The 26,961-nt window shown below is 33.6% G+C and overlaps 4 protein-coding genes across 4 annotated transcripts; 3 read left to right on the forward strand and 1 right to left on the reverse strand.

Annotated features, from left to right (window-relative positions):
* Positions 1-325: 325 nt before the first annotated feature.
* Positions 326-1,684, reverse strand: HELRODRAFT_166175 (hypothetical protein; the record flags this gene model as incomplete). The annotated part of the gene is made up of 3 exons (XM_009033178.1): positions 326-530; positions 590-688; positions 1,674-1,684. The coding sequence occupies 3 exons, from the start codon at positions 1,682-1,684 to the stop codon at positions 326-328; spliced, it is 315 nt and encodes a 104-aa protein (XP_009031426.1).
* Positions 1,685-3,570: 1,886 nt separating this feature from the next.
* Positions 3,571-12,290, forward strand: HELRODRAFT_131625 (hypothetical protein; the record flags this gene model as incomplete). Its single annotated transcript, XM_009033179.1, has 7 exons — positions 3,571-3,675; positions 5,221-5,385; positions 5,719-5,917; positions 6,205-6,277; positions 7,494-7,570; positions 8,982-9,099; positions 12,209-12,290. Coding segments are annotated over 7 exons (819 nt in total), but the record flags the coding sequence as incomplete, so codon positions are not given.
* Positions 11,965-19,640, forward strand: HELRODRAFT_166177 (hypothetical protein; the record flags this gene model as incomplete). The annotated part of the gene is made up of 8 exons (XM_009033180.1): positions 11,965-11,992; positions 12,259-12,290; positions 14,320-14,433; positions 15,369-15,428; positions 16,232-16,307; positions 16,996-17,856; positions 17,955-18,026; positions 18,115-19,640. 8 exons carry the CDS (start codon positions 11,965-11,967, stop codon positions 19,638-19,640), a joined length of 2,769 nt encoding a protein of 922 aa, XP_009031428.1.
* A 1,980-nt stretch (positions 19,641-21,620) lies between these two features.
* HELRODRAFT_189876 (hypothetical protein) lies at positions 21,621-26,317 on the forward strand (the record flags this gene model as incomplete). Its single annotated transcript, XM_009033181.1, has 13 exons — positions 21,621-21,632; positions 21,775-22,060; positions 22,344-22,390; positions 22,723-22,859; positions 23,117-23,303; positions 23,371-23,499; positions 23,686-23,847; positions 24,021-24,150; positions 24,519-24,643; positions 24,814-25,008; positions 25,385-25,510; positions 25,787-25,900; positions 26,139-26,317. 13 exons carry the CDS (start codon positions 21,621-21,623, stop codon positions 26,253-26,255), a joined length of 1,767 nt encoding a protein of 588 aa, XP_009031429.1. The 3' UTR covers positions 26,256-26,317.
* Positions 26,318-26,961: the final 644 nt, after the last annotated feature.

Raw genomic sequence — 26,961 nt, forward strand, 5'->3', positions numbered from 1 at the left:
TATAGAAACACAATTCTATTTAAAATTCTAAACCATATTAAGATAATTATTGAGAAATGAATGACATACATAAAAAATGTCATAGTTAATATGACGATATAATAATACTTAATATAACGATATAATTATATAATATATTAATTTGAAATAATACATAATATAGTACAGAAATGTTTAGTCAAAATCTACTAAATGTAAAAAATGAACTGTTCAAATAATAAAAACATCCATTTCTAATTTAATAGAGTAATTTTCATAATGAGCATATATGTATGTATATATGCAATATTTTGTATAAAGTCGAATTAAAATTAAAAATTGATAATTATACAACCACCCCTCTGTCCCCTTCGTCCGTCTCTCTGTCCCCTCCCTCCACCCGTTTGCCCTCTCCATCCACCTGCTTGCCCTCTCCATCCACCTGCTTGCCCTCTCCATCCACCCGCTTGCCCTCTCCATCAACCTGCTTGCTCTCCCCATCCACCTGCTTGCCCTCTCCATCCACCTGCTTGCCCTCTCCATCCACCTGTCTGTCCCCTCCATCCACCTGTCTGTCCCCTCCATCTACCTGTCTGTTCCCTCCATCTACCTGTCTGCCCTCTCCATCCACCTAATTGTCCTCTCCATCCACCTGCTTGTATTTGTCCTCTCCCTCCCCTTTGACCACTTCTTATTTTTTGACTGGTTTCTTTACAATTTTTATAAAATTATTTTTAAAAATATTTAAATTGTTTAACATTATAAATATATATATACATATACATATAAACGTGTTTGTTTTTCAGGTTTTGAACACCCTGGAAGGCTGTTTTTTTTAGTGGCTGATATATTGTTAGAAAGGTAATTTAATTCTACATCAGTGGTAGAAATCTTTTTTTGAGGCTGCAATTATGAATGGTGAAAAAAAATATTTTTGTGATTTGATGCACAATGAAGTGTGTTTGTTTTTCGGGTTTTGAACACCCTGGAAGGCTGTTTTTTTTAGTGGCTGATATATTGTTAGAAAGGTAATTTAATTCTACATCAGTGGTAGAAATCTTTTTTTAAGGCTGCAATTATGAATGGTGAAAAAAAATATTTTTGTGATTTGATGCACAATGAAGTGTGTTTGTTTTTCGGGTTTTGAACACCCTGGAAGGCTGTTTTTTTTAGTGGCTGATATATTGTTAGAAAGGTAATTTAATTCTACATCAGTGGTAGAAATCTTTTTTTAAGGCTGCAATTATGAATGGTGAAAAAAAATATTTTTGTGATTTGATGCACAATGAAGTGTGTTTGTTTTTCGGGTTTTGAACACCCTGGAAGGCTGTTTTTTTAGTGGCTGATATATTGTTAGAAAGGTAATTTAATTCTACATCAGTGGTAGAAATCTTTTTTTGAGGCCGCAATTATGAATGGTGAAAAAAAATATTTTTGTGATTTGATGCACAATGTAAATGTTTTAGTTTTTCGTGTTTTGAACACCCTGGAAGGCTGTTTTTTTTAGTGGCTGATATATTGTTAGAAAGGTAATTTAATTCTACATCAGTGGTAGAAATCTTTTTTTGAGGCCGCAATTAATAATATTTTTAATCGATTTTTACGTTCAACTTACTGTCAATTTTTTTATGTTGTTCAATACATCATACAATCATTGTTCATACATGCGTTACTTAAATATATAGAATACATACTTTTCATACATTTCAATGATCAGTTAAGGATTTATATAGCTATACAATTATTGGTAACATATATGAACATCTGCTGTGCATTCAGCAGATGGTCCTCTCTTTTTTTCACGATCTCTCCGCGCACATAAAATATAGGTCGGTCATTGTGGCTGGTGGCTAAGTTCAGAATCATCTGACATTTTTATATACGCCTAATTAAAATTAAACAATTGACGAAATACAAAAAAGTCGTATTCGTCATATTTGAGAAAAATAAAGAAATTAATTAATAGTAATACTAACAAAACAAGCCAGATCATGTTAATTAAAAAAATGATTATTTAAGGATAAAATTATAAAAAAAACTAAAACGACCCCTAAGGTTTCACTAATAGAACATGTGTGAATATTTTAAAGTAAAAGAGTTATGCGTAAAGCACAAGCAGTCGATTAAATTCGGTTTTTATCTTACATCACAATTGATCTTGAAAAACAGCTGCACTCCTAAAGACGATTCTACTTTGAAGCGTAATCATGTAATATATAAATTTAAATGCCCTATTGACGACTGTGCGCGTCAACAACATTCGTATATTCTTGTTACGACCACCTCACTATCAAGACGTCTCACAATGCATACACAAAGAGGAGTCATCAAACTCACTTGCAATCAACACATGCAACTCCAATAACCCTCCAAATTATTGACAACAACCCAAAATTATTTATCAAAACACGAACATAATACATCTAAAAATTGCAGAAGCAGTCCTAAAAATATATAAACACCCAACAAAGAATGATAACATCATTACCAACTCGTCACCTTAATACTAACTTCAGTAACAATGAAGAACAAAGGAATGACAACAACAAAGATGAAGAATACCACACTAACTAATAAACTTTGCTAAAGAACTTTGCTTTATTTAAAGAAAATATATAGACCAAACCTTCACTAAAGGTGATTTGTGAAAAATCGAATAAAGCCCTGCTTGATGAAATCAGATAAACAACAGTTTCATCAGTTTCATTAAATTTTCATGATGAACTTGGATAAATTTTCGACAAATTGAACAATTTCCAGTCAAACAATCTCTTACAAGTAGAGCTAGTTTAAATGTTACTCTCTCTGGCATGCGTAGCCAGTGCAGTTCATCTCTAATAAATTGGTAGATAGGATCAAACCTTGATACGCCAGCAACCAGTCTAGCAGCGGTGTTCAAAACTGATTGAACGCGCACGTTTACATTTACATTGCATTTCGATATATATATATATATATATATATATATATATATTATATATATATTATATATATTATATATATTATATATATATATTTTTATAATATATATGCATTTATATAAATAAATATATATATATATATATTATATATTTATATAAATGTACTGTGTACAGTTTGTATACACAACATATGGACGAATATATACGTGTATATCGCCGATCTTTAGGTGTTCTGCCTTAGAACTTAAGTTTAGTTTTAAAAGTTTGAATTGGAAATTCTCTTTCTGGCGACTCTACTACCTTGTTTATTTTTTAATTAAATTATTTATTATTCTTTTTATTTATTTATGACTTAAATTTGTTTTCACGTGTAAGAAATGATATAGTTAAAATATTATTTATGATAAAATATTTTTTGTGCTTTCTCAATTTCGCCAAATCCAAATCATTCATCAGTAGTCATAGTGTGGTTGTGAATTGATTGAGAAATAAAATTGTGAAATTATTTGTGAAATAAATAAATTTAAATAAAATATTAGTATTTATTTAATAAGTAATTGATATATAAAAAAAAACTGCTTCCTTCAAGCTCGGAACGATAATGTCCTTTTTTGAAAAGTTAAAAAATTTGTTCACATCAAGAAGCACTCTGAATGTTGAAGAAAATGCCAAAAAATCAAAAATCTTCCAATACATCAAAAAGGATCAAGATCCTGAAGAAATATGGAAGGTTGTTGGTGAACTTGGTGACGGAGCATTTGGCAAAGTTTTTAAGGTATTGTAGTTTTTTTTTATAAATTTAATTAAGTCTACATTTTTTAAAGTTTTTTTTAACTTTTAATTACTCTTAAATTATTTTTTATGATTATCCCATTAACCTTGCAACTAACATTACTAACTTAATATGAAATATATCATCTTATTTAATAAATTGTTAAAAATAGTAGTACAATAATAATACTTAAAGTGTGCATGTATTTTTTTCTGTATTAAAAATTATTAAAATCATGTTATCAGCATTTTATTACTTTTAAAAAGTTTTTCTTTATCAGTTTATCAGCAGCTAAATTTCTAATTTAAATATTATATTTGACAAAATTCTATATTTTTTAAATAATAAATAGAAATAAAACTCAACTCATTTTTACTTTAAATAATGAAACTACCATGATTTCATTGTTGTCATTACATAAATAATAAATATTAACAGACTATGTAATTATTACATCTCTGCCTTACAGTTTGTAATTTTGGATAATTGTTTGATCAGCAACTATAATTAATAATTACAACATTAATTAGCTGTTAACACACCAAAAACATGCTTAACATGATTTCAGGCTTGTGCTGTCTGTTATTATTATTATTATGATTATTATTATTATTATTATATGCTATCTCTAATTGATTGTTGGGTGTGTTCCCCTTATTTACTTATTTATCATCTCAGTAATTACTCCCTGTGAGATATTTAGTTAAACTTCATGCTGCTTTATCAATATTTTTATCAACTGCTGTAAACATGTGGAAATAGCTTTATTGAAGTTTATTTAGACAAATGTCCAGACAGCATTTTATTTTGTTTTAAAGTTTAACAACCTAATTATTTTGTTGATCATTTAATAGTTTTTTATGTTTGTTGTGTGTCTGGATAATAAAATAATGTATGTAAACTTATTGGGGTGTTTTCCTTTTTATTTTGTGCTTACAGAAAAATAAATAAATAAATGCACTCACATAAGCACAGCTTCACACATACTTGATAATCTGAATATGATGAATTGGTGTCAATAAAAATATATCTTTGAGATGAATGGAATTTAAAGATTTCAGTTTATGTAACTAGGTAATGCAATGTCATTCATTAGTTCTTTGAACATACATGAGATGGTGTGTGTGTGTGTATGTGTGTGTGTGTGTGAGTGAGTGAGTGATGAATGACGATGAAGATGATTTTATGCATTGATTCATCATGCATTGATAAGGTGCAAGCAGGCAGACACTCTTAATTAATCATCCAGCTTATTCATTCATATCACTTCTGATCATTCTTATCAGATTACCTCAGTAATCTTCATTGTCATCACCCCCCATCATCATAAATTCTTTTATTTTTAGTTTCACAATTTTTTTTTTGTTTTATAAACTTTGGATGGTAATTTGATATCGAATATTTAATGTACTAATAAATGAACATCATCCTGGGGTAACATTGTGGCACATAATTTTGCTTGGCCAGTTCCTCCCTGTAAGAATCTTTTCATACATTGAAATAATGACTGTAAAGTAATTGATCCACCATCACCACACCATTGTATAGGCACAACACAAGACCAGAGGAACATTTGCCGCCCTGAAGCAGATGGAGATCAATGATGACAATGATCTGGAGGATTATTCCATTGAGATTGACATTCTGAATGAGTGCAAGCACGAGAACATTGTTGGCATACATGAGGCTTACTACTACAAGAACAAGTTGTGGGTAGGTTCTGTTCTGTATCTGCTTGCTTTCTATAGATATCTCTAATTTAAATGTAAATTTAACAAGTGAACAAGTTCAGTTGTTTTTTAATCATTCAGAAATATTTCAAAGTTAATGTGTTGTACATCTGTTGAACAATGCACCAGAAATAAGTGAAAAATTTTTAACAGATCCCATTTATATTTCAGCAGTCAAATCTTTTGACGGCAACAACATTTGTTTTGCACAATCTTCTTTCTGTCCCATTTCTATACTCATCACTGCCATCACTATCTTCATCATCACGTTATATTCATCGTCATCTTATCGCCACCATTATTGTTATCACCGTAGTTGTACATAGAGTTTTGTTCGGGGGGAGCGGTGGACAGTATAATGGTGGAGCTGGAGAAGCCGCTGACCGAATCTCAGATAAGGTGCTTATGCAAGCAGATGTGCCAGGCCCTCTCTTTCTTACACAAGAACATGATCATCCATCGAGACTTGAAGGCTGGCAATGTCCTCCTCACCTTGGATGCCACCGTCAAAATAGGTCAGTCTGTCGACAACCTGCTCACTTTATTCAGACTAATATTTATAGAAATATTTTTGGTTTTTATAATTTTCTCTTTAGCAAATCTCAGACGCATCAGCAGCAAATAGAGTACATTGAAATACACATGAAACAATCAGCACACAACTTGGGTGTTATATAAATATCATTACAAATAGTTTTATTAATATCTTATACTTTCTATATTACATGTTAGTCGCTTGCTTATTACATTATAATGTCAAACAACCAACCAATTAATTAATTAACAATTCAACCAACCACAGCTGATTTTGGAGTTTCAGCAAAGAACAGCAAGGTAGGCCAGAAAAGAGATTCATTCATCGGCACTCCTTATTGGTCAGAACATTTTTTTGGAATAAATTTGCATAAATTAAAATGAATATGACAGCAACACTAATAATTATAACAATAAGAATATTATAATATAATCATACCAATGATGATGATGGTGATGATGAGTGAGGGTAATTATTAACATAGTAGCATTGTCTCTAATTATATTGCTACAACTGCTCCTAATGTTTAGATAAAAAAATTCTTTTTTTAAATAATTAATAATTTTTTTAAGTAATAATAATAACAATAATAATAATAATGATGATGATGATGATGATGATAAGCTATTTACATTAGCTAAATGTATATGGAAGAAATTGATTTACAATGCAGAATTGCATAGAATATAATAATATATAAAACGTGTAACTGTGGTTGTTGTTGATGTCTCTGTGTTGTTGATGTTGGTGATCATGTTATTACGTTATCACTCTACCATCTAAACCATCCTTATCATCATTGTTATCGTCGTCACATCATCATCGTCGTCATCGTCATCTTCATAGTAGTTGAATGTTTTTCACAGGATGGGTTTTTGTTATTTAATAATTAGTGTTGTTGATGTTGATAATGTTGATGATGTTGAATGATAGAGGCAAATGATGATGGCGGTGATGATGGTCTCGTGGAAGTAATCAGAGTTATAATTAGGACAATGGGTGGTGATGATGATGTCATGGCAGACGATGATGATTTTGAACAAAATTTACATTTGCTAAATTAACATAACATTTATGATGGAATATTAATAAGAGGGATATTTATAGCTGTGGGAAATCATTACTGTCACAATTTTACGATGACGAGACTACGATGATCGTGATGACGACGACGATGATGTAGATTATGATGATGTAGATAATGTGATGATGAAGATGATGATGATGAAGATGGTGATGATGTAGATGATGATGATTATGATTTTGATGAGGATGATGTAGATGATAATGATGTAGATGCCGATGATGACGATGATGACGATGATGAATAGGATGGCTACACTAAAAATGAAAATGTGTCTGCATGAATGATTGTAAGAAATATAAAACTATCTCAATCATTTACTTGTCACCCATTATTTGAAACATACGCCGGTATTAAGATCAATCGATCAACCATTCAATCAATTAATCAATCAATCAATCAAACAGTCAAACAGATCGATCATTCAACCAACCAACCAACCAACCAACCAATCAATCAATCAATGATATAGGATGGCTCCAGAAGTAGTTGTATGTGAAACCATGAAAGACAATCCGTACGATCACAAAGCTGATATTTGGTCACTTGGTTGGTTAAGCTGTCGCTATTTTTGTTTCTGCTGTCGTTGCTGTTGCGGTTGCTGCTGTTGTTGCTGCTGCTGTTGTTGCTGCTGTTGTTACTGTTGTGTTGTTGTGTTGTTGTGTTGTTTTTTCTGCAGTTATTATGGTTAATTTTTTATGCTACCTCACAATTGTGTTCACTTCCAAGCCCCACATTATCTATCTTACTGATGTGTTAATATATGATATGTTATTGTGTCGACATATCATTTACTATGCAGCGCTCATTGTAGCATTGCTAGAAGCGAGATTAAATTAGATTTAGAGATTAACAAAAAGATTAAATGTAAATAAGTAAATATATTAATTAAAAAAGAATTAGATCAAAACACACACACACAATCACGCACACACAGAAACACGCACGCGCACAAACACTTCTGAAGTAAACTCACGAGAAGCGCTATACAAATTCAGCAAAACAGATCAACAATACACACACACACACACACACACACACACACTTACATACACATACGCACGCACACACACACACACACACCTAAACACACCATGCATACATACATGCATGTATACACACTCGCATACGTATAAAAGTTCTGCTATTTTCTGTTAGATGCATGCAATTATGTATTATGCTCAAAATGAATGGTTTACAGAAAAAAAAAATTATTTTTTTTTTCTTTCTAATGCATCTACGCACACACACATTCACACACGCATTCGCACATACATTCAAACGTGCACATTCACACGTGCAGTCACACAGTGTATTCCAATGTTGATGCTTATAATTCTCCAATTAGATAGAATTGATCCTAAGCTTTAATGGTATATAAACCCCGATGAAAAAAGTTTTTAAATGAATTAATTGATTGCTAAGAATTTCAAATTATCTTTCCCCGATATAACATAACGATGTAGGCTGTTTTTTTATGTTTCATTAAAATTTTTTTTAATTTTTAAGCACTCAATAATTTTTTTACTAGCGTGACTGGCTGGTTTTCAATAAAAACAACTTCTGAGAGACTTTTATTTAATTGGTTGTCTAAAATGGTACAGAAAGTATTAGCACACTGAGAATCATTCATAAAACTTTATGAAATAATCATTCTGGATTTATAAACAACTGAAATCATTTTTATTTCATCTAACACGACGTGACGTTTTCAAAACCAGGCAACACGCCATAACCACATTACAGTAGATGCATCACCACACAATGGGACAACACATGGCGATACACCACACAATGACACACCACATGGCGATACACCACACACTGACACACCACACACCGGCACACCACACGCTGACACACCACACGCCGACACGCCACAGCGACACACCACACGGTGACACACCACACACACGGTGACATATTACACGCCCGTCACACGCAACATTCCCCTTGACAGGCATCACCTTGATTGAGTTCGCCCAACTGGAGCCGCCAAATCACGAAATGCATCCAATGAGGGTGCTTCTCAAAATTCAGAAATCTGATCCTCCAACGCTAAGTCAACCTCACAAATGGTTTGTTTTTTTGTTGTTTGTTTGTTTGTTGTTCATTTGTTGTTGTTGTTGTTGTTACTTTAATATTTTAAATGTGCATGTATTTGGTGTTGTTTTTTTGTTGTTAATAATATTGTTTATGGCTTTGCTTTCAAAATTTATGACAACTTTTTTCAGAACTTTTTTCTTTTGAGGCTTCTGTAGTTGTTTTTCATTTGTTTTAATTATCCTTAATCTTGTTAATAATGTAAATGTTATGTCTTTTTGAAAACCTTTGATGTAGCTGTTGTTGCACCTGTTGTCATTTCAATGTTTCCATCATTAAATTTATATCAAATTGTGTGAAAAGGAGGGGCTGGGTCTTCCTGAGTCAATTGCCCTATGACTACATTTCGTGAATTGGTATTCAATTTTGATTGTTGTTTGTGACAGAGGATGTAGAAAGTACCTTGTATGTTGTTGTTTTTGTGCCTGTTGTGTTAGTTGTTGTTCAGTTGACTGCATTCAATTTCACGGTTCTTCCATTTTTATTGTTGATTCGTAGCTGGTTGTATGTTCATTGTAGTTGTTGAGTTGTATGTATTCTTTTGGGATTGTCATGTTTTTCTTCGTGTTCTCCACTCTTTGTGTTTTTGAAGAGGTAATATTTTTACGTAATTTTTTTTAATTCTTCAAATGCTAATTTTAACATTAATAACATTTTCTTAAAAATCACGCCTTTAAACCAGAGTACATATTTTCTATAAACATTCATCTGCAACTACACATAACACGTCAGAGCAATTTTATACTTTAAATAGATCCCTTTCTCTATCTTGATTGATTTATAAACTTTTCGTCAGATAATTTTTTATCTCACGGGCACATTATTTTGATTACATGAAAGGCAATAAAAATTAATTTAGTTAGCGAGTGCTTATTTGTATCTGTAGTGTTTTTTTATTGCTATCTATCAGACCACTTACGCTCCTTAATTAGAAGTTAAAAAGAACTATGCAATACTACGGAATACTATCATATATATCTACGATACTACAGAGTGATATTATATCTATCGACAATACTGCAGAGTGCTCTCACATCTACAATGTATCTACAATGTATCTACAATATATCTACGATGTGTCTATAGTATATCTATCTATTAATACAATACTACAGAGTGTATCTACAATGTATCTACAATGTGTTCACAATGTATCCACAAAACGTCCTACCTCGGGGAACTGGGTCTCTGGACGCTAAACGAAGATTGATTGATTGATAATCAGCAATGTATCTATAATGTATCTACAATGTATCCACAATGTATCCACAATGTATTTCTATGTATCTGCGATGTATCTACAATATATCTACAATGTATCTGCGATGTATCTACAATATATCTACAATGTATCTGCGATGTATCTACAATGTATCTACAATATATCTACAATATATCTACAATGTAATATCTACAATGTATCCACAATGTATCCACAATGTATCTACATTGTGTCTGCGATGTATCTACAGTGTATCAATTAATACAATACTACAGAGTATTTATCTGAAATGCTGGGAGATAGTTTTTATGGCTTGGTGTGGGATTGCATCTTACTGATGTTATTAGTGGCGAGAGATAAGGATTAATAATAATTATTAATTTAGCGTTAGCAATTAAATTGATTTTTTTTTTAAATAAAGTTTTATAAAGTGATAAAAATAAATGATTTTCTTTAATAAATCGATATATATGGAATACTGTTGATGGAGAGTTTTACTGGTTTTTTTTATGTCAGGTATTTTGTTTTTAGTTTGTCAGTTTGTTGGTTTGTTTTTGAATGGTTATTTTAATTTTTTTCGGAAAATATACTCTGTTGAAAATTGGAAGTTATATTTAGCTGATAAATAAATAAATAAATAAATAATAATAATGAATAAATAAACGAAGAGACGAATGAATGAACGAATGAATGAATGAACGAACGAACGAATGAATGGATGAACGAACGAACGAACGAACGGATGAATGGATAAATCGCCAGCCATATCATGGCAACTAACGTTTTAATGATTCACCAACCGCGCAAGCACCACACAGTCAAAGTTATTTTTTCTCATTAAATCAATGTTAACTTCATTTGTAGTCTTATTTATTTTGATCGCTTAGGCGTGTGTGGCTGAGTAAGACTTTGCCGGCCTTTGAAGTTTTTGAAGTTACTAAATAATTTCTTAGCAATCCTTTGATATATTATTAATAAACTATTTAAAATTAAACTTTGATGATGACTATGTATATATGATTATTAATGTGTTGAGTATTGTGAACGTTATTATGGTTGGTAATTTATTTGTGTATGCGTTTGTTGCCGTGTTCTCTGGAAATCACAGTTAAATAACATGCTGTTGTTGAGCTTTTGATACGGCTATAACAGCAAGTGGAACGAAACGCCTCCACCACTGACAACGCGTATAACCACAACTACAACAAACTAACAACACGTATAACAACAACCACAACGTTGAACAACAACACGCCCAGCAACAAACACAGCAAACAACAAAAAACATCAACAACACGAATCAGAAGCAAAATGCACAAAGTGACACAAATATGATATGCTTGATGTAATATCGTTACTGCCATGGCGCAGCATGCAATTAACATCCAGCTAGATTGGCTGGATATGCTGGAATGCATGTGACGGTGGCGTGCGATTGCATGTCGAAGTGACGGTGCTGTCTAGATGACGTCAGTGGGATCATTCATCGTCGTAATGTATTTGTAATGTTACGTCATAAGTTGATATGATACGTTCTTGATGTTAATTTGTATGTGAAGTCGAAGTTGTTGAAGCCAATCAATATCAATATTTATGTTAGTGCCACTGGTGTGGGGGCATGGACCTTGGTGTAATGTTATGTAGAGGTTGGTAAGTATTAGGTGCTTCTCTGCTGATACTGAGGGCAGAGTTATGATAAAAATGATGTAATGGGATGATTTTAAACTGAATTTCTAATGTATTGATGCTCAGTTGTGTATGATTGATTGTATCTTGATGACGGTGAGTTGAATGCTCAAACTTGCAACACACACGCACACACACACGCACACACACACGCACACACACACACACTTACATAGGTCAGCCGAGTTCAATGATTTCCTAACAAAATGTCTTGTCCGAACACCAGAACGAAGATTGGAGGCTGACGAACTGTTGCAGGTTGTTGCTGTGTTGATGTTGTTGCTGTGTTGATGTTGTTGCTGTGTGGATGTTGTTGCTGTGTTGATGTTGTTGCTGTTGCTGTGTCGATGTTGATGTATTTTTTGTTTTTTTTTATGTGGCTAACCTTTGTGGTTTTTCCGCTTAGATTTTTGTTTGAAACATAGATCATTCATTTAACTTTTGTAGCATCGATATTGATCTGTAGCTTCTTGTTTTGAATTTTTCCACTTTGTTGCACGGCCTGCTTGGCTGGTTGTTGTTGTAGTTGCTCCCTTCTGCCAGCTTCCTTAATGCAGTTTATAGTTACGTATTTTACGGTTCATTTCATTAATATCGCAGTGCTTTCACCAATCATCAAACCAAACATGATTTATCTCAGGTTAGAACTGCTTTTAATGTAATTTTGTCATTATTTACCCAGCAAATGTTATTAATTGAAATTGGCAATTAGAAACATTAAAATTTACAGCGACCATAGAGCCTCATTGTTGTTTATTATCATTGCACTCTAATTAATGCAATTAGTGTTGTTGTTGTTTGGCGTAAAGTTATAGAGGAATGTTTATTGGCTCACTCATGTTTTATCCATGCATTCAGTTTATTAATGTTTTACTCGTTCATTCGTTTGTTCATTTCATTCATTTGTTCATTACTTTTTCATTCATACATTTATTCGCCCGGTGATTTATTCTTGGTTATTTCATTCATTCGTTCGTTCGTTCTTTCGTTCATTCATTCATTCATGCATTCGTTTCCTACATTATCTCTTGGCTTCATATGATGTATGTACGAAGATTAGGCTTGTGTCATTGGCTATTGTTTGTCCTATTTTAACATTGGTGATGATGACGACGACGACGATGACGACGACGATAATGATAATAATGATGACGTAACTGATGATGATTAAAACTGACCTGAATTATAATAACTTGGTTTTAATACGTAGCACGCTGACAACATTAACGACCAAAAGTTTTTTTTATCTAAGAGATTACCAACAACGTTGATGATGATGATACTGACGATGATTATGCTGGCGATAATGACGATGATGATGGCAACAAGGACGATATGATGATGATTATGATGATGGTGATAATGATGATGAAGATGATAAAGATGATGATGGTGATGCCTGAGTTGTTAATAATGGTGTTGGCATTGAAATTCTCATTGATGTTTTATTAACACTTGCATAAAGTGTGACGATGATATGATGCTAATGTTCTCATTACAGTTTATTGTTATTATCATAATCGTTATTCATCGTTGTTTGTTAACATTATCACCACCTATTATTCTTCTTATTCTTGCCTTTTTTATTGATTTTGTTAGTGTTTTTCTCTTAGTCTCATTATATTTCATACAGTATTCGCGGTTTGTTATTATTTGTTATTTATATCTGTGGCATTGACATCATAAATTTGCCTGCGTGGCATACATGCATGTGAACTCTGTGAGCTGTTTAACTCCAGGCGCGCCTGCATTATCTACGTCACCAGAGACGTCATCATCACGTCATAGTCATCATCATCGTCGTCATCATCATCATCGTCGTCGTCGTTAGCGTTACTAGCATCACCACACTACCAATATCGTCATACATACGCCATCAACATCATTATATCCATTTATAATTTCATCATTTCATCATTCCTTGAACATGAGCGATGGTAATGTGATTGCACGATGAGATTGAAATATACAATGGACACTCTTCAACGATATATTATCGCTAAAGAGTGTACTCTTTCATTAATTTCTTTACCATCATCTTCATCTTCTTCACCATCATTTTCATCTTCTTCACCATCATTTTCATCTTTTTCACCATCATCTTCATCTTCTTCACCATCATCTTCATCTTTTTCACCATCATTTTCATCTTCTTCACCATCATTTTCATCTTTTTCACCATCATCTTCATCCTCTTCACCATCATCTTCATCTTTTTCATCATCATCATCTTTATCTTCTTCATTCGTCATCATCATCTTCTTCATCTTCATCACGACCAACACAGCATCCCTTCATACGAGACGTGGATGACATGAAGCCGGTGATGGAACTGTTGAGGGAAGCCAAAGCTGACGTCATCGTCGAGGAAAAGGACGTCGATGACGACACCGAACTTACTGTGGGTTCCTATTTTATCAATTATTATTATTCCTATTATTTTTTTTTGTTATTGGTGTTGCGGTTGTTGTTGTTGCGATTGTTGTTGCTGATGTTGTTGATGATGATGCTATCATTAATGATGATGATGTTGCTATAACAGAGGGTTGAATGTGAACTGGCTTCAAACATATTGATTGTTGGTTGGTTGGTTGGTTGGCCAAAGTTTTTGGATTGGTTAATGGTAGTTTATTGGCTGGTCGTTTGATTGGCTGGTGTGGGGTTTGGTTGGTTGGCTGGTCGGTTAAGTCAGTAGTTATTTTATCGGTGAGTTTGATTGGTTGGTTAATCAAATAGCTGATCAGTTGATCGGTTGGCTGGCTGACGAGTTCGTCGGCTGGTGGTAATTCAATATATTTACTTTGTTGTTCCCACTGCTATTTACATTGGCTAGACCTGTTTGCAAAGATTGCTCATTAAGGACAAAAAATATTGACATCATCAACAACAATAATACTAATAATAATAACAACAACAATAACAGCAGTAGCAAACACTCAATAGCTCACATAATGATTAAGTGGTGTATTTCGAGAGGAACATGATGATGACTTATCTCTAGAAAGTAATAAATGTAATACATATGATGATGAATAATGATGAACCTGCAACAACTGCTCGGCTGTAACATTACAAAAATTTGCAATTTCTCATTATGTATGTAATAAATAAACCTAATGATTCAAAGCATTGACATCAGTAGCAATGTTATTGATGTTACTTATGCAGATAGGATTATCATAACCAATTCTCGTAACCTCAGTAAGGGTAGTTAAATGTAGTACCAGCAACTTTAGAAAGATTTGTCCGCTATATAATTAATGATAATGGTTAGATTAGCCATAATTAGTGTTGTAGCCATTACTACATTCATAATATTTTTTTTGTTGACGTTAGGATGATATGAAGCATTCAGCTGACAACATATCCGATGATTCCATTGACGATCAACTTACGGTTAGTAGTCCATACTTTTTGTTTGCTGTTATGTCTATGTTTTATTTTGGTTTAGAAATGCAATTTTTTAAGGGAACGAGAACAAATAATATTAGCACGAAATGAATGTTTGACTAATCTTACATGAGAGCTTCTCCAGTCATGAGTTGATGTTTCAAATAGCGATTGTCTTCTGCGTTGCTAATGAACGCGAACTGAATTCTTAAAATTGACACATGAACTCTAACTTTCACTTCTTATTAATTCCATAACAACCACTTAGCAAAGAAGTGAGCAGTCATCGATTGCACGATGTTGAGCAGGTTGTACAGTACAAGTACACGTACATACACGTACATGTGCACGGGCAACACAGCACACAAGGATGTGAACATATGCGTATGTATGCGTAAACTTGAGCATATGTATGCTCTGCTCAAATATGTACATATGTACACATTTATCTAATCATACACGCTTATGAGAGTCCATAAACTGCATACAAATAAGCATACTTATGTATATATATATTTATTTGTGTTTGTACGGTAAATATGGAAAATAATCGACTGCAGTCCATTTGAATGCGTGTATAATTGATTGCATGAATCCATGTATAAACGAGTGTGCATGCTTGGATGCATTCTTGGATGAATGTGTGCTTGTTTGTGAGCTTTGGTGTATGCGCATGGAGGGTGCATGGATGGGTGCATGGATGGGTGCATGGATGGGTGCATTTGACGTAAAATAATTTCCTGATCCTATGCATCGGACGTATTTTCTCATTGGAGTCACAAAAAATGAAGATGAATGTTTGCATGTAGGGATTGCTTTATTTCAATGTTACCAGCATTAGCTGCCTTCGTTATCTGGCAATTGCTGAATGCGGAATTCTAATAAGTCAGCATTACTGTTTTCATAATAATAATAATAATAATAATAATAATAATAATAATAATAATAATAATAATAATAATAACAACAACAAATAATAATAATGTTTATATTATTTTTATTATCCGTTTTTTTCGTTATTTATACTTATCGTTTCATCTTGGTAATGGTTATTATTACCATCTAAGACAGCGAACGTATCACTTCAATGTATCAAAATGGTCAGATAGAATATGTATGCACATGTGTCATGTATGTATGTATGTTTGTGTTGAAAACTCGCCTGGTCTGCTACAAGCACTCCTAAAGATGAGAATGAAGTTATTCAATTTTGCTCAGTTGTTCATTGCTACTGCATTTGTCTGTTGCTTACGTGCGGGTGAAGTTGTTTCATATTGCAATTCAATGTTTCTCACTCACTACTCAAAATTATTGGAATAGAAATCGCGCCGAAAATCATCAAAAAACAAAACTTCAGTAACTGCTTCTCCAACTTCAAAGTCTTCAAATAGTTTCGTTGCAGCCTCTTCACCAGCAGCCATTTCAACTTCTTCCGTTATTTCAACAACAACAACTACTACTACAATAGTTGCAGCAACAATAGCAACTTCAACAACAGTAACACCAACGACAGCAATAACAACTGCAATAAAAACAACATCATCTCCTTCTCCATCGTCATTATCATCTTCAGTGTTGGCGACGACCACAACAGCAACCTACGCAGCATCAGCGGCAGTTGTTACATCGTGTAATGCAAGTGAGACAACTAGCATAGAATCGGCAACGTATCCACTGAGCCACAGTCTCAAATCAGGAAGTTCTTATGATTCAGCCATACAGTTGAAGTCAGTTTCCTTATCATCACTCAACTCGTTGTCATCGGTAACATTACCGAACAAATTGAAGAGTGATAACATTAATGATGATGAAATAGGCAGTACCGACAACTACATAGACAGACACAGCAGCAACAACAACAACTTGAGCGACAACAGTTTGTACAATGATCGTAGTCTCGATACGCTGAGTAGTAGCAACAACTGCAGCAGCAGTAATAATTCACAATCTTCAGCTGATAAGTGTGATGTCTGCTCTACAGCGTCACCAGCATCATCAACACCAATCTCGTTAATTGCAACACCTACTACTACTGCACAAACAACATCGACAACTGCAGCGACCGCATCAACGTCGGCAACTGCATCATCGCCACTTATCTGCAAGGATGGTGTTGTTAGAAGTGGTTGCAGGAAAGGGAGTTTGGATCATTTTGTCGCTAGAGATGTTGTGGGGAATGATTTGTTATTGAATAACACACCTGCAGCTACTACATCATCACTGTCAGTAACGAGTATTGTAACGCCTGCCGTATTATCGCCAGCAATATCTGCAACAGCACTTGCAACAACTATGACATCAGCAACGACAAACAACCTTTTGATTACACCTTTAGATAACAAATGCTTCGTAATGGAAAATAACAATTCCTTTTATTCATCTGCAGCCAAGCGGTCGTCGTCATTGTCGCCGCGTTCAGCGGCGTCAGAAAACGGTGTTTCACCGCTTATATCATCACATACTTTAACATCATCACATACATTAACATCATCACATACATTAACATCATCACATACATTATCATCACTGCAGCGCACATTGTCAACATCAGCGCAATCATCATTGATGTCATCGCCATCACCAACGACATCATTCATATCTCCAGTTTCTAACATCAACTCTCCTCAGACTATAACAACAACAACAACCACAACGACAATTAAACCAACAACACTATCAAAAACAACATCAGTTAAGTCATCGATTTCAGCAACGTTGACATCAACATCAACACCGTCACAGACATCTGTGTCCGATGCTAGTCAGTTTTTTACTTCAATCGGTAGTTCAGTTACAACCAGTCCCACTGCCAATATATTAACGGTGATAAGTTGTTCACCAACGACACCAGCAGGTTCATCGCTGGCGACAACATCAACAAAATCAACGTCACCGTTATCAGTTGTTGAGAACACCAACGCACTGACCTGTAGAATTGCGTCATCCAGACCTAAGAATGACGACAACAACAACAACAACGACGACGACGACGACGATGATGATAGTTGTGATTACGATATTGTTGACGGTTATGATGACGATGATTTAATTCAGTCGGCTCTGGATTTCTTGGATCAAAATATTAATTATCATTTTGAGAATGACGTCACGATGACGACAGTTAACTGCAGCGGCAAAAATATTAATAATAATAATAACTGTATTTATGATGACGATGTCGAACAGATGAAATGCAGTGACGACGGAAATGACGTTGATGATCGTCTAGTTGAGAACATTGTTGGCAATGTTAATAATGATGATAATAATAATAATAATATTAATGATGATGATGATGGTGATGGTGAAGAGGGTGGGTTGAACGAAATTTCTAGAAAGTTCCTGTTCGAGATTGTTCACTCAGCTACCAAACAGAAGAATATTAAAAATAATAATAAAAATAACCATATGAATAAAAGCTTCAGTAAATACTCCGACGATGAGAATGACGATATAAATGATGAAGATGACGTCTTCGTGGATAATTCAACAAAGACAAACAACTTATACAACGACAGCTACAATGACGACGACGACGACGATGATGACGTTGACATGATCACTGCCCCACCGTCGTCATCATCGACCGCCGTCAAGCCCCACATCAACGGTGACGTCATTTTAAAAATGAACTTAACTAAAAACAGTAGAAACAAATTGTTAAATATGGCTAGAAGTGATGCTAGTGGTAATTGCGATGAAGCTAACCACCACTACCACAATCACCATCACCATCAGATGAGTGAAAAATTTAAATTCAATCATCTGAATGCACATGACGCTTTTCACCCAAAGATTGTGAAAGAAAATGATGGTGATGAGGAAGATGATGATGATGATGATGGGAGGAGGAGGCACATTCCTGGTAACGATAATTGCATCAGTCATAATTATAATTACCAAGCTCATAATAATATTAATAATATCAACAATAACAATGTAAATAAAAATAAAGGCAATAATAATAATAATAATAATAATAGTTTCGAAAATAAATTTCTAAAAAGTCATTATTGCAATGATGGTGATGAATTGCTTGACAATTATAAAGGGGATGATAATAACAATATTATCAGCATCAACAACAACATTAATAACAACAACAACAGCAACAATAATGATAATAATAACTCAAGCCATAATGCCTGCGTGGTTAATAATGTTAAAAAGCCTGAGGTATGTTTATTGATAAGTCCGAGCATTGCTCCATATAGATAGAAGCATGTTATTCATCATGTTATATCGACGCTATTTACCTCGTTACGTTATATCCACGCTTTTTTTTATTAAGGTTTATCCCCTTAATTTTCTACGTTATACCCAGTTATTTTCCTACGTTATATCCGGTTATTTTCCTACGTTATATCCAGATATTTTCCTATGTTATATCAAGATATTTTCTTACGTTATATCCGGATATTTTCTCTCGTTTTATCTAAGTTATTTATCTCGTTATATCGACACTATCACTAGCTCGGGAGCGACCTTGTTATTTATTTCCTTCTTACTTCATATCAGTTCTTGGATAATTATTTTGTTTTTCTTCCAAATTTTTTTTACCTCCAAAACATTCACAACTCTCTACTTTCTGGTGTGGTGTTTGTAATAATATGCGTTGATATATTGGTTTTTTGTTTATTATTATTCGTTATTATTATTCGTTATTATTATTTGTTATTATTATGACTAGCCAGTGTGATTCGGTAATTTGGATGTGGTAGTCTATTTTGTTTCCTACCTCCAAATGTTCTGCTCATATCTCCCTCGGAATGCTAGTTTAATTATTATTAATCTTTGCTTGCTATTTATTTTTCTACTAACATTTTATTGTCACTTCTATTATTATTGTTATTATATTATCACTACCGTTGTTATTATTGTTATTGATTAGTTGAAAAACTACAATTTTTTTTGCCGTTAACATTTTTGTGTGTTTGCTGTGAAGGTAATGTGTCGAACTATTTTCCTGAGATTGTCATATATTTGTATTTTCTTCTTCTTCTTCTTCTTCTTCTTCTTCTTCTTCTTCTTCTTCTTCTTCTTCTTCTTCTTCTTCTTCTTCTTCTTCTTCTTCTTACTACTACTTTTTCTGTTGTCGACGAGCGTCAGTCACGTCGTCGTTCGTGCCAGTGCAGAGAGGAAAGGTTGCAGAGCTCTCTAGATTCCACTGGAGATCATTGTAGAACTTTCTTCGGGGTACATGACGCTGCAAATAGGACAATATTCTGGATTTTTCTTTTTCTACGGATCAGTTTCTGGCATGAGTGTGAAGTTAATTTTTTGTTTTTTTCTCCTTATCACTATAATAACTATTGTTATAAAGTTTTATTGGGCATTTAACTATGTAACGATAACCAAATTTCTCTAATTTCAAATTTGTCGTTTAATTTCGGTTGTAATAAAAGTGTTCATTATTATATTTGTTGTTGTTGATTTTGTTGATGTTGTAGTTGTTGTTGCTGATGTTGTCGTTGTTGATGTTGTCCTTGTTGTTGATGTTGTTGTTGGTGATTTTGTTGTTGTTGATGTTGTTATTTGCGATTTTGTTGTTGTTGATGTTGTTATTGGTGATTTTGTTGTTGTTATTGATGTTGTTGTCTTGTTCATCATTTTTCTTATAATTATGTGCTTCTTCATTGGCAGTAGATGTACATTTTTAGATAGACATTTACTTTGGCATGGTTCATTTGTGTTCATACAATTTTTGAAGGAAAAAATTTTTTAATTTGTTTTTCATGGCACAGGGGTGTTATTTCTTTCAATTTTGATTTGCATTTTTGTTAACTTTTTGCATGGCTGAGTTTTTGTTTTCTTTTTATTGGTTACAATTTTTTAAAGCTTTCATGTTGTTGTTTTGTTGGAATATTGATGTGTATGTTTCAAGATTAAAAAATATAAACAAATAAATAAATAGATAAATATATGTATATTATATTATGAATATATATAATTTATTTACAATTCAAGTATATATATAAATATGGCGTCAAAGTGAAATGATAAATGTTGATTACAATTGAAACGTATTCATAACTTAATAACTTCAGGTTGCCAGCCACAGCAGAAGAAATAAATATTTATTATTCAATATTTTTTTTAAATGATTTCAAAACCTATATTTGACGATTTCAAAATAATTTAAAATACGGTTCGCGGTTTTCTTACTTGTATCGCCATGTTGTGTCACATTAACTAACTATGCGACCTTTAGTTATACAAATGATACAGTTGCTAATTTAACATAATTTAAATGTAGCGAATATAATAACTCTACAATAACCGATGAATGATTAAATATGTTGATAATGTTTTCAAACATTGATGACTTTCACCTTACTGACCCTGACCACAGACGTCAAACCAATCTTTTGAATTCCTCTCCGAATCTTCCTACGATTACTCGGCGTCGACAGTTGCATCGACATCATTGGACAGCTTCATCAGCCAATCAGATCTCAGTGATTCGAACATCCTTTCGTCATTGGTCGAAGATCTGGTTAATGACGTCATATTATCAACTAATCACCAGTTTTCGGCGTCAGGAGTGGTCTGTGATGTCACAACGGAACACATTGAAAAGGGAACTAAAAACGCCTCTGTTTTGGCTGGTGAACTAGAGAAGATACGTGTTAAAAAAGGTTTCATTTATTCGTTCATTCATTTATTCATTTATTATTATTATTATTTGTTGTTGTTATTGTGTTTTCGTTTTTTATGCCTATTAATAATCATCTGACGAGAAATCGATTTAATTGATATGACTTTATTCAATGTTACGTCGTTAATAATAAATTTTCCTTGAAAAAAATTTGTTTTCAATTGACTGCGTTGTTATCTCCTTCCTCATTTTTATGAAAGTTTTAAAAATATCGAAATTTTAGTTATTCAAATTTTTCGTATTCACCGTGTTTTCGAATTTAGAAAACTCCTCCAACGAAAGTCAGAAGCACTTATCGACGATCAGACAGGTTGAAGCTACTATCCCCGCTTTATTTTGTCGTTTCTGATATTTATTTTATTCATTCATTTATTTTTCTTTCATTCAGTCAGTCATTCATTTTTTTATTCACCGGTTTGTTTGTTCAATCATTCATTCTCATTCATTTTTCTAGTTTTAATTTATCTTTATCATTCTTTCATTTATTAATTCGTTTATAAGTTATTCAATGTATCTATATATTTTTAGTATGAATTTAATTAACTTTTTTTACAAAATATTAGTCATATCCCACCAACCACATAGCATCACATCATGACATGATTAAGTATTAAATTTTTTTTTTAACTTTTTCAACTGAAGGAGAAGAAGCCGCAGTACAAGACACTAATGAAGATCCGAAAGTATGAAACTGTTGATGGCCAGAAGCAGGTGTCTGTCAGTTCGAAGATCATCATATCTGGACAGGAGAATAAGAAAGTGAATGACCACAACTTATGGTTAGTGGTGTTATGATGATTTGATGTTGTGATGGTGGTGTAATGTGGTGTGGTGTTGCCGACTGTCATGCTGTGATCAAACATGATGACTTAACGCAATGTGATATGCGGGACAGATAGTGACTTCGATGTTTGCAGCTCTGGGGTGCAGAGAGAGCATCATGAGATGGTCCATGGCAAATATGATGATGATGGTGATGATACAAGATGTAAAATAACTGCTAACTTTTCAATTTTCTGCCCTTCGTAATTGATAGGAAAGCCGACCTGAGGGAGATGAAAATTCTTCAGAAGGTAGAGAATAAGCAGTGTCAGAACCTTGCTGAGAAGCATTCAGCAGCCATTGAACAATTGACGAAGAAATTTGAATCAGATAAATTGGTACATCTTGTTATTATTTCTTGTTGTCAGTGTCGTCGCTTGTGGTTTCTGACTCTTTCGATCGTCAGCGTCTGGATTGGTCCAGGCAATGTTTCATTTGGAAGAAACTTCTTAAAACATTAATTAACAGACTCTTCTGAAAAGCAGTGAAGTTCGCTTGGAGCAGATAGTCAAGAAGCACAAAGTATTGATGGTGAAGATGGAGGCGACACAAGTTAACGAGACCAGGCAGTTCAATAGCAAGATCAAGATGGAACAGGTAGCGATCATTTGTGCTGATCGATTGATATTTTTCAATCAATCAATCAATCGATCGATCGATCGATCGATCAATCAATCAATCAATCAATCAATCAATCAATTAATCAATCAATTAATCAATCAACCAACCAATCAATCAATCATTTCGTCACACTTCATTCATTATTAACACCCTGAACCTCAGACGAAAGAATTGAAAGCATTCAGGGATGGTCTGAAGAACGAGATGAAAAAGTTGAAGGACTCGGTGGGCAGTGAGAGTGACTGCAGCAGTAGCAACAGGGAGAACATGAAGGACCTGCTGAAGAGGAGGAAGGAACAGAAGGAGGCAGAACACGAAGAAAAGGTTTCACCTCTTTATAAATGACATCATCACTCTCATCATCACATCAACATCATCATCACAACGTCATCATAACATCAACGTCATCATCATAACATCTACGTCATCATTATAACATCATCGTCATCATCGTCATCATGACGTCATCGTCGTCATCATGACGTCATCGTCATCAGGACCGCAAGTTCGTGGAGCTGCAGAAGGAAAACTTGGAGAAGGCTACAAAATCCTTGCTGCAGACGCAAAGAAACGCCATGTCGAAACTGGAAAAGATGATGTTGCAGGAAAAACAACATCTACTTAAATGTGTGTGCATGTGTGTGTCAGTATGCGCGCGTGTTTGTGTGTATGTTAAAACTTGTTTAAACAAATGAATAGATGGATGGATGAATGAATGGATGAATGAATGAATGGATGGAGGAATGAATGAATGGATGGAGGAATGAATGAATGAATGAATGAATGAATGAATGAATGAATGAATGAATGAATGAATGAATGAATGAATGAATGAATGAATGAATAACTAGCTTTTTTCAAGCCAAAGCAGACTGTTGGATATCATTTGATCATATCTATCTTTTTGTCTGTTGTTGGGTTGAGTTATTTTTTTTCGCTTGAGGCAATGAAGACGATATTAATTTATGGAAATTTAATTATTTTTTCTTAAAAAGTGAGAGAAGGAGAATTATGGGAGATGGAGGAGAAGCAGATGGAGGAGATGAACAAGCTGGTGAAGATGCAACTGAAGGATTCATTCTTTCTCAAGAGGAACCAGATGATGGACAGACAAGAAAAGGTCTTTTTGATGTTATTATTATTATGTTGCTGTTTTGATGTTGCTGTTTTATTTGGCTGTCGTGAATTGAATTGATACTGAGATGTCGGGGATTATACGGCATTGCTGTATTGATTATGATAACTACAGACATGATAGTAATGATAATGATAGCTACAACACTCCAACAGGAAATGGAATTGTGCCATCGAGCAAACAATCGGCAGAAAGAGGAATTGAACTGTAGTCAGCTGATCGAGAAGAAGAGGTTACCTAAGATCCAGAAGGCTGACTGCAAGACGAGGATTGCCATGTACAGGCAGAGTCTTAAGATCGGATCCATGCCGCCTCTAAATGCCGATGAAGAAAAGGAGAAAATAAAAATGGTCGTTTGCTTCTTTGCTCGTTTGTTCGTTTGTCTATCTGTCTGTCTGTCTGTTCGTTCGTTCGTTTGTTGTTTGCGTTTACTATTTTGTATGTAATTTTCACAGGACTTCTTTTACATCGTCGTACGACTTTGGTAGTCTTGAGTTGAGATGTTTCCTATAGATGACTGATTAACGTCCTCAATAATTTTTTGGCGTCGTTCCTAAATTTTCACATGTTGATTCATGACTGTTCAAACATCGAACTATTAAATTTATTATTCATTTGATTATTATTATTATCATCATTATCATCATCATCATCATTATTATTATTATTATTATTATTATTATTATTATTATTATTATTATTATTATTTATTGCTCGGTCGTGCAGTTCGAGGAGAAGGAGAAGGAGAGGATGAAGGCAGACACGCAGAGGATGTTGGAGAGGCAGAAGAAGCAGAAGGCACAACTGCAGGAGAGGATCAATGCCTCCGTCAAGGAACTCGAGCTCATACAGGTTGCTTCATACTTTTTAATCCTTTTTAAAATTTATTTATTAATTATTATTTCTTCATTTATTTATTTGTTAAAGTTGGTTGATTCTTTTCTTAAAATTTATTTCTTCAGTTACAAAAATTTATATACACTAACAATTCAAAAATCGACAAGTCAGATCGCAATGGGTCCATTCGAAAACTAAATTAATAATTTTTGAAATATTTGTTTAATTGGATTAGATAGTTCATTTAAATTATTATCGCAATTCATATGCATTCAAATTTATACCTCGAAGAACGAGAAGAGGAGGATGTTGATAGACTTTGAGATGCAGAAGATGAAGACGCTGGAGGAAGATTACCATGATGAGGTTCGGAGATGGAAGGCTGAACTTCCTATCAGGAAGAGGGTAAGTTCATCTATCTGGCCGCTCTGTTCTCTGGCTTGTCATTCCCACATGTCTGCTCTGCTCCGTGTTCGTTCTTCTATCTACACCACGTACCCCATTCTGCGCTGCGCCACTTTTTAACATCATATATTCGCTTTGTCTGGCGTCGTTTTCCATTCATTCATTCCATCTGATGATCCGATTGCTATTATTGTTATTAATTAGCTGTGGTAAATTTATTTTCTGTTCTTGTCTACAGAGGCTGGAGCAAGATTTCGCTCAACAGCAGCTTGAACAAGAACGTTTCTACAGCCTCTCTGTCTCTCCCACCATTGCCGTCTCTACAATCAACTCGAGGATACTCAACTCAGATTGATTGATTGATTGAAAAATTGAGTGATTGATTGATTGATTGTTTGGTTGATGGATTGATCGTTTATTGGGTGATTGGCTGATAGATTGATTAAGTTTACTTTTAATCTCAAAACATTTTATTTTAATATTTGTACATTTTGCTAATTTTCATTATTTATTTTGTAAAATTTATTTATTTTTGTTTTTTGACATAATTTTCATTATGTTGATTTAAAATATTCTACTGTATTCTACATCATTTTTATTTTTATAGAATTATTCAACTTATTATCACTACAATTTTAAAGGCGATGATTACTTTGGTGGGAACACGGTCACAACTTGTCCACAATTTGTTCACACTTTGTTCGCAACTTGCTCACTGGTTGTTGACTTCTTCTTTCTACTAAATTTTTTCCACTTGTATTTGCTATTTGAATGGAAATTTGTTTGACTCTTTCAAACCTTCGTCATTGGTAGCATTCAGTGGTTATCTGATTTTTTATTTCTTCATTTAATTCATTAATTACTCAGCCTTTATCACTTGTTTGTATTCCATTTCTTGTTTATGTTCACATATTCTTTATATTCATTTGTTTTTATTTATACTTTACCGTTCATATTCATTTATTTGTTTAAATTTGTTTCTTTGTATATTATTTGTTTCTTTGTATATATATATAGCTCTTCAGCTATAAAGAAGCACGCATAAAATGGAATTAAAAAAC

The sequence above is a fragment of the Helobdella robusta genome (assembly GCF_000326865.2).
Source record: "Helobdella robusta unplaced genomic scaffold HELROscaffold_9, whole genome shotgun sequence".
Taxonomy (NCBI): domain Eukaryota; kingdom Metazoa; phylum Annelida; class Clitellata; order Rhynchobdellida; family Glossiphoniidae; genus Helobdella; species Helobdella robusta.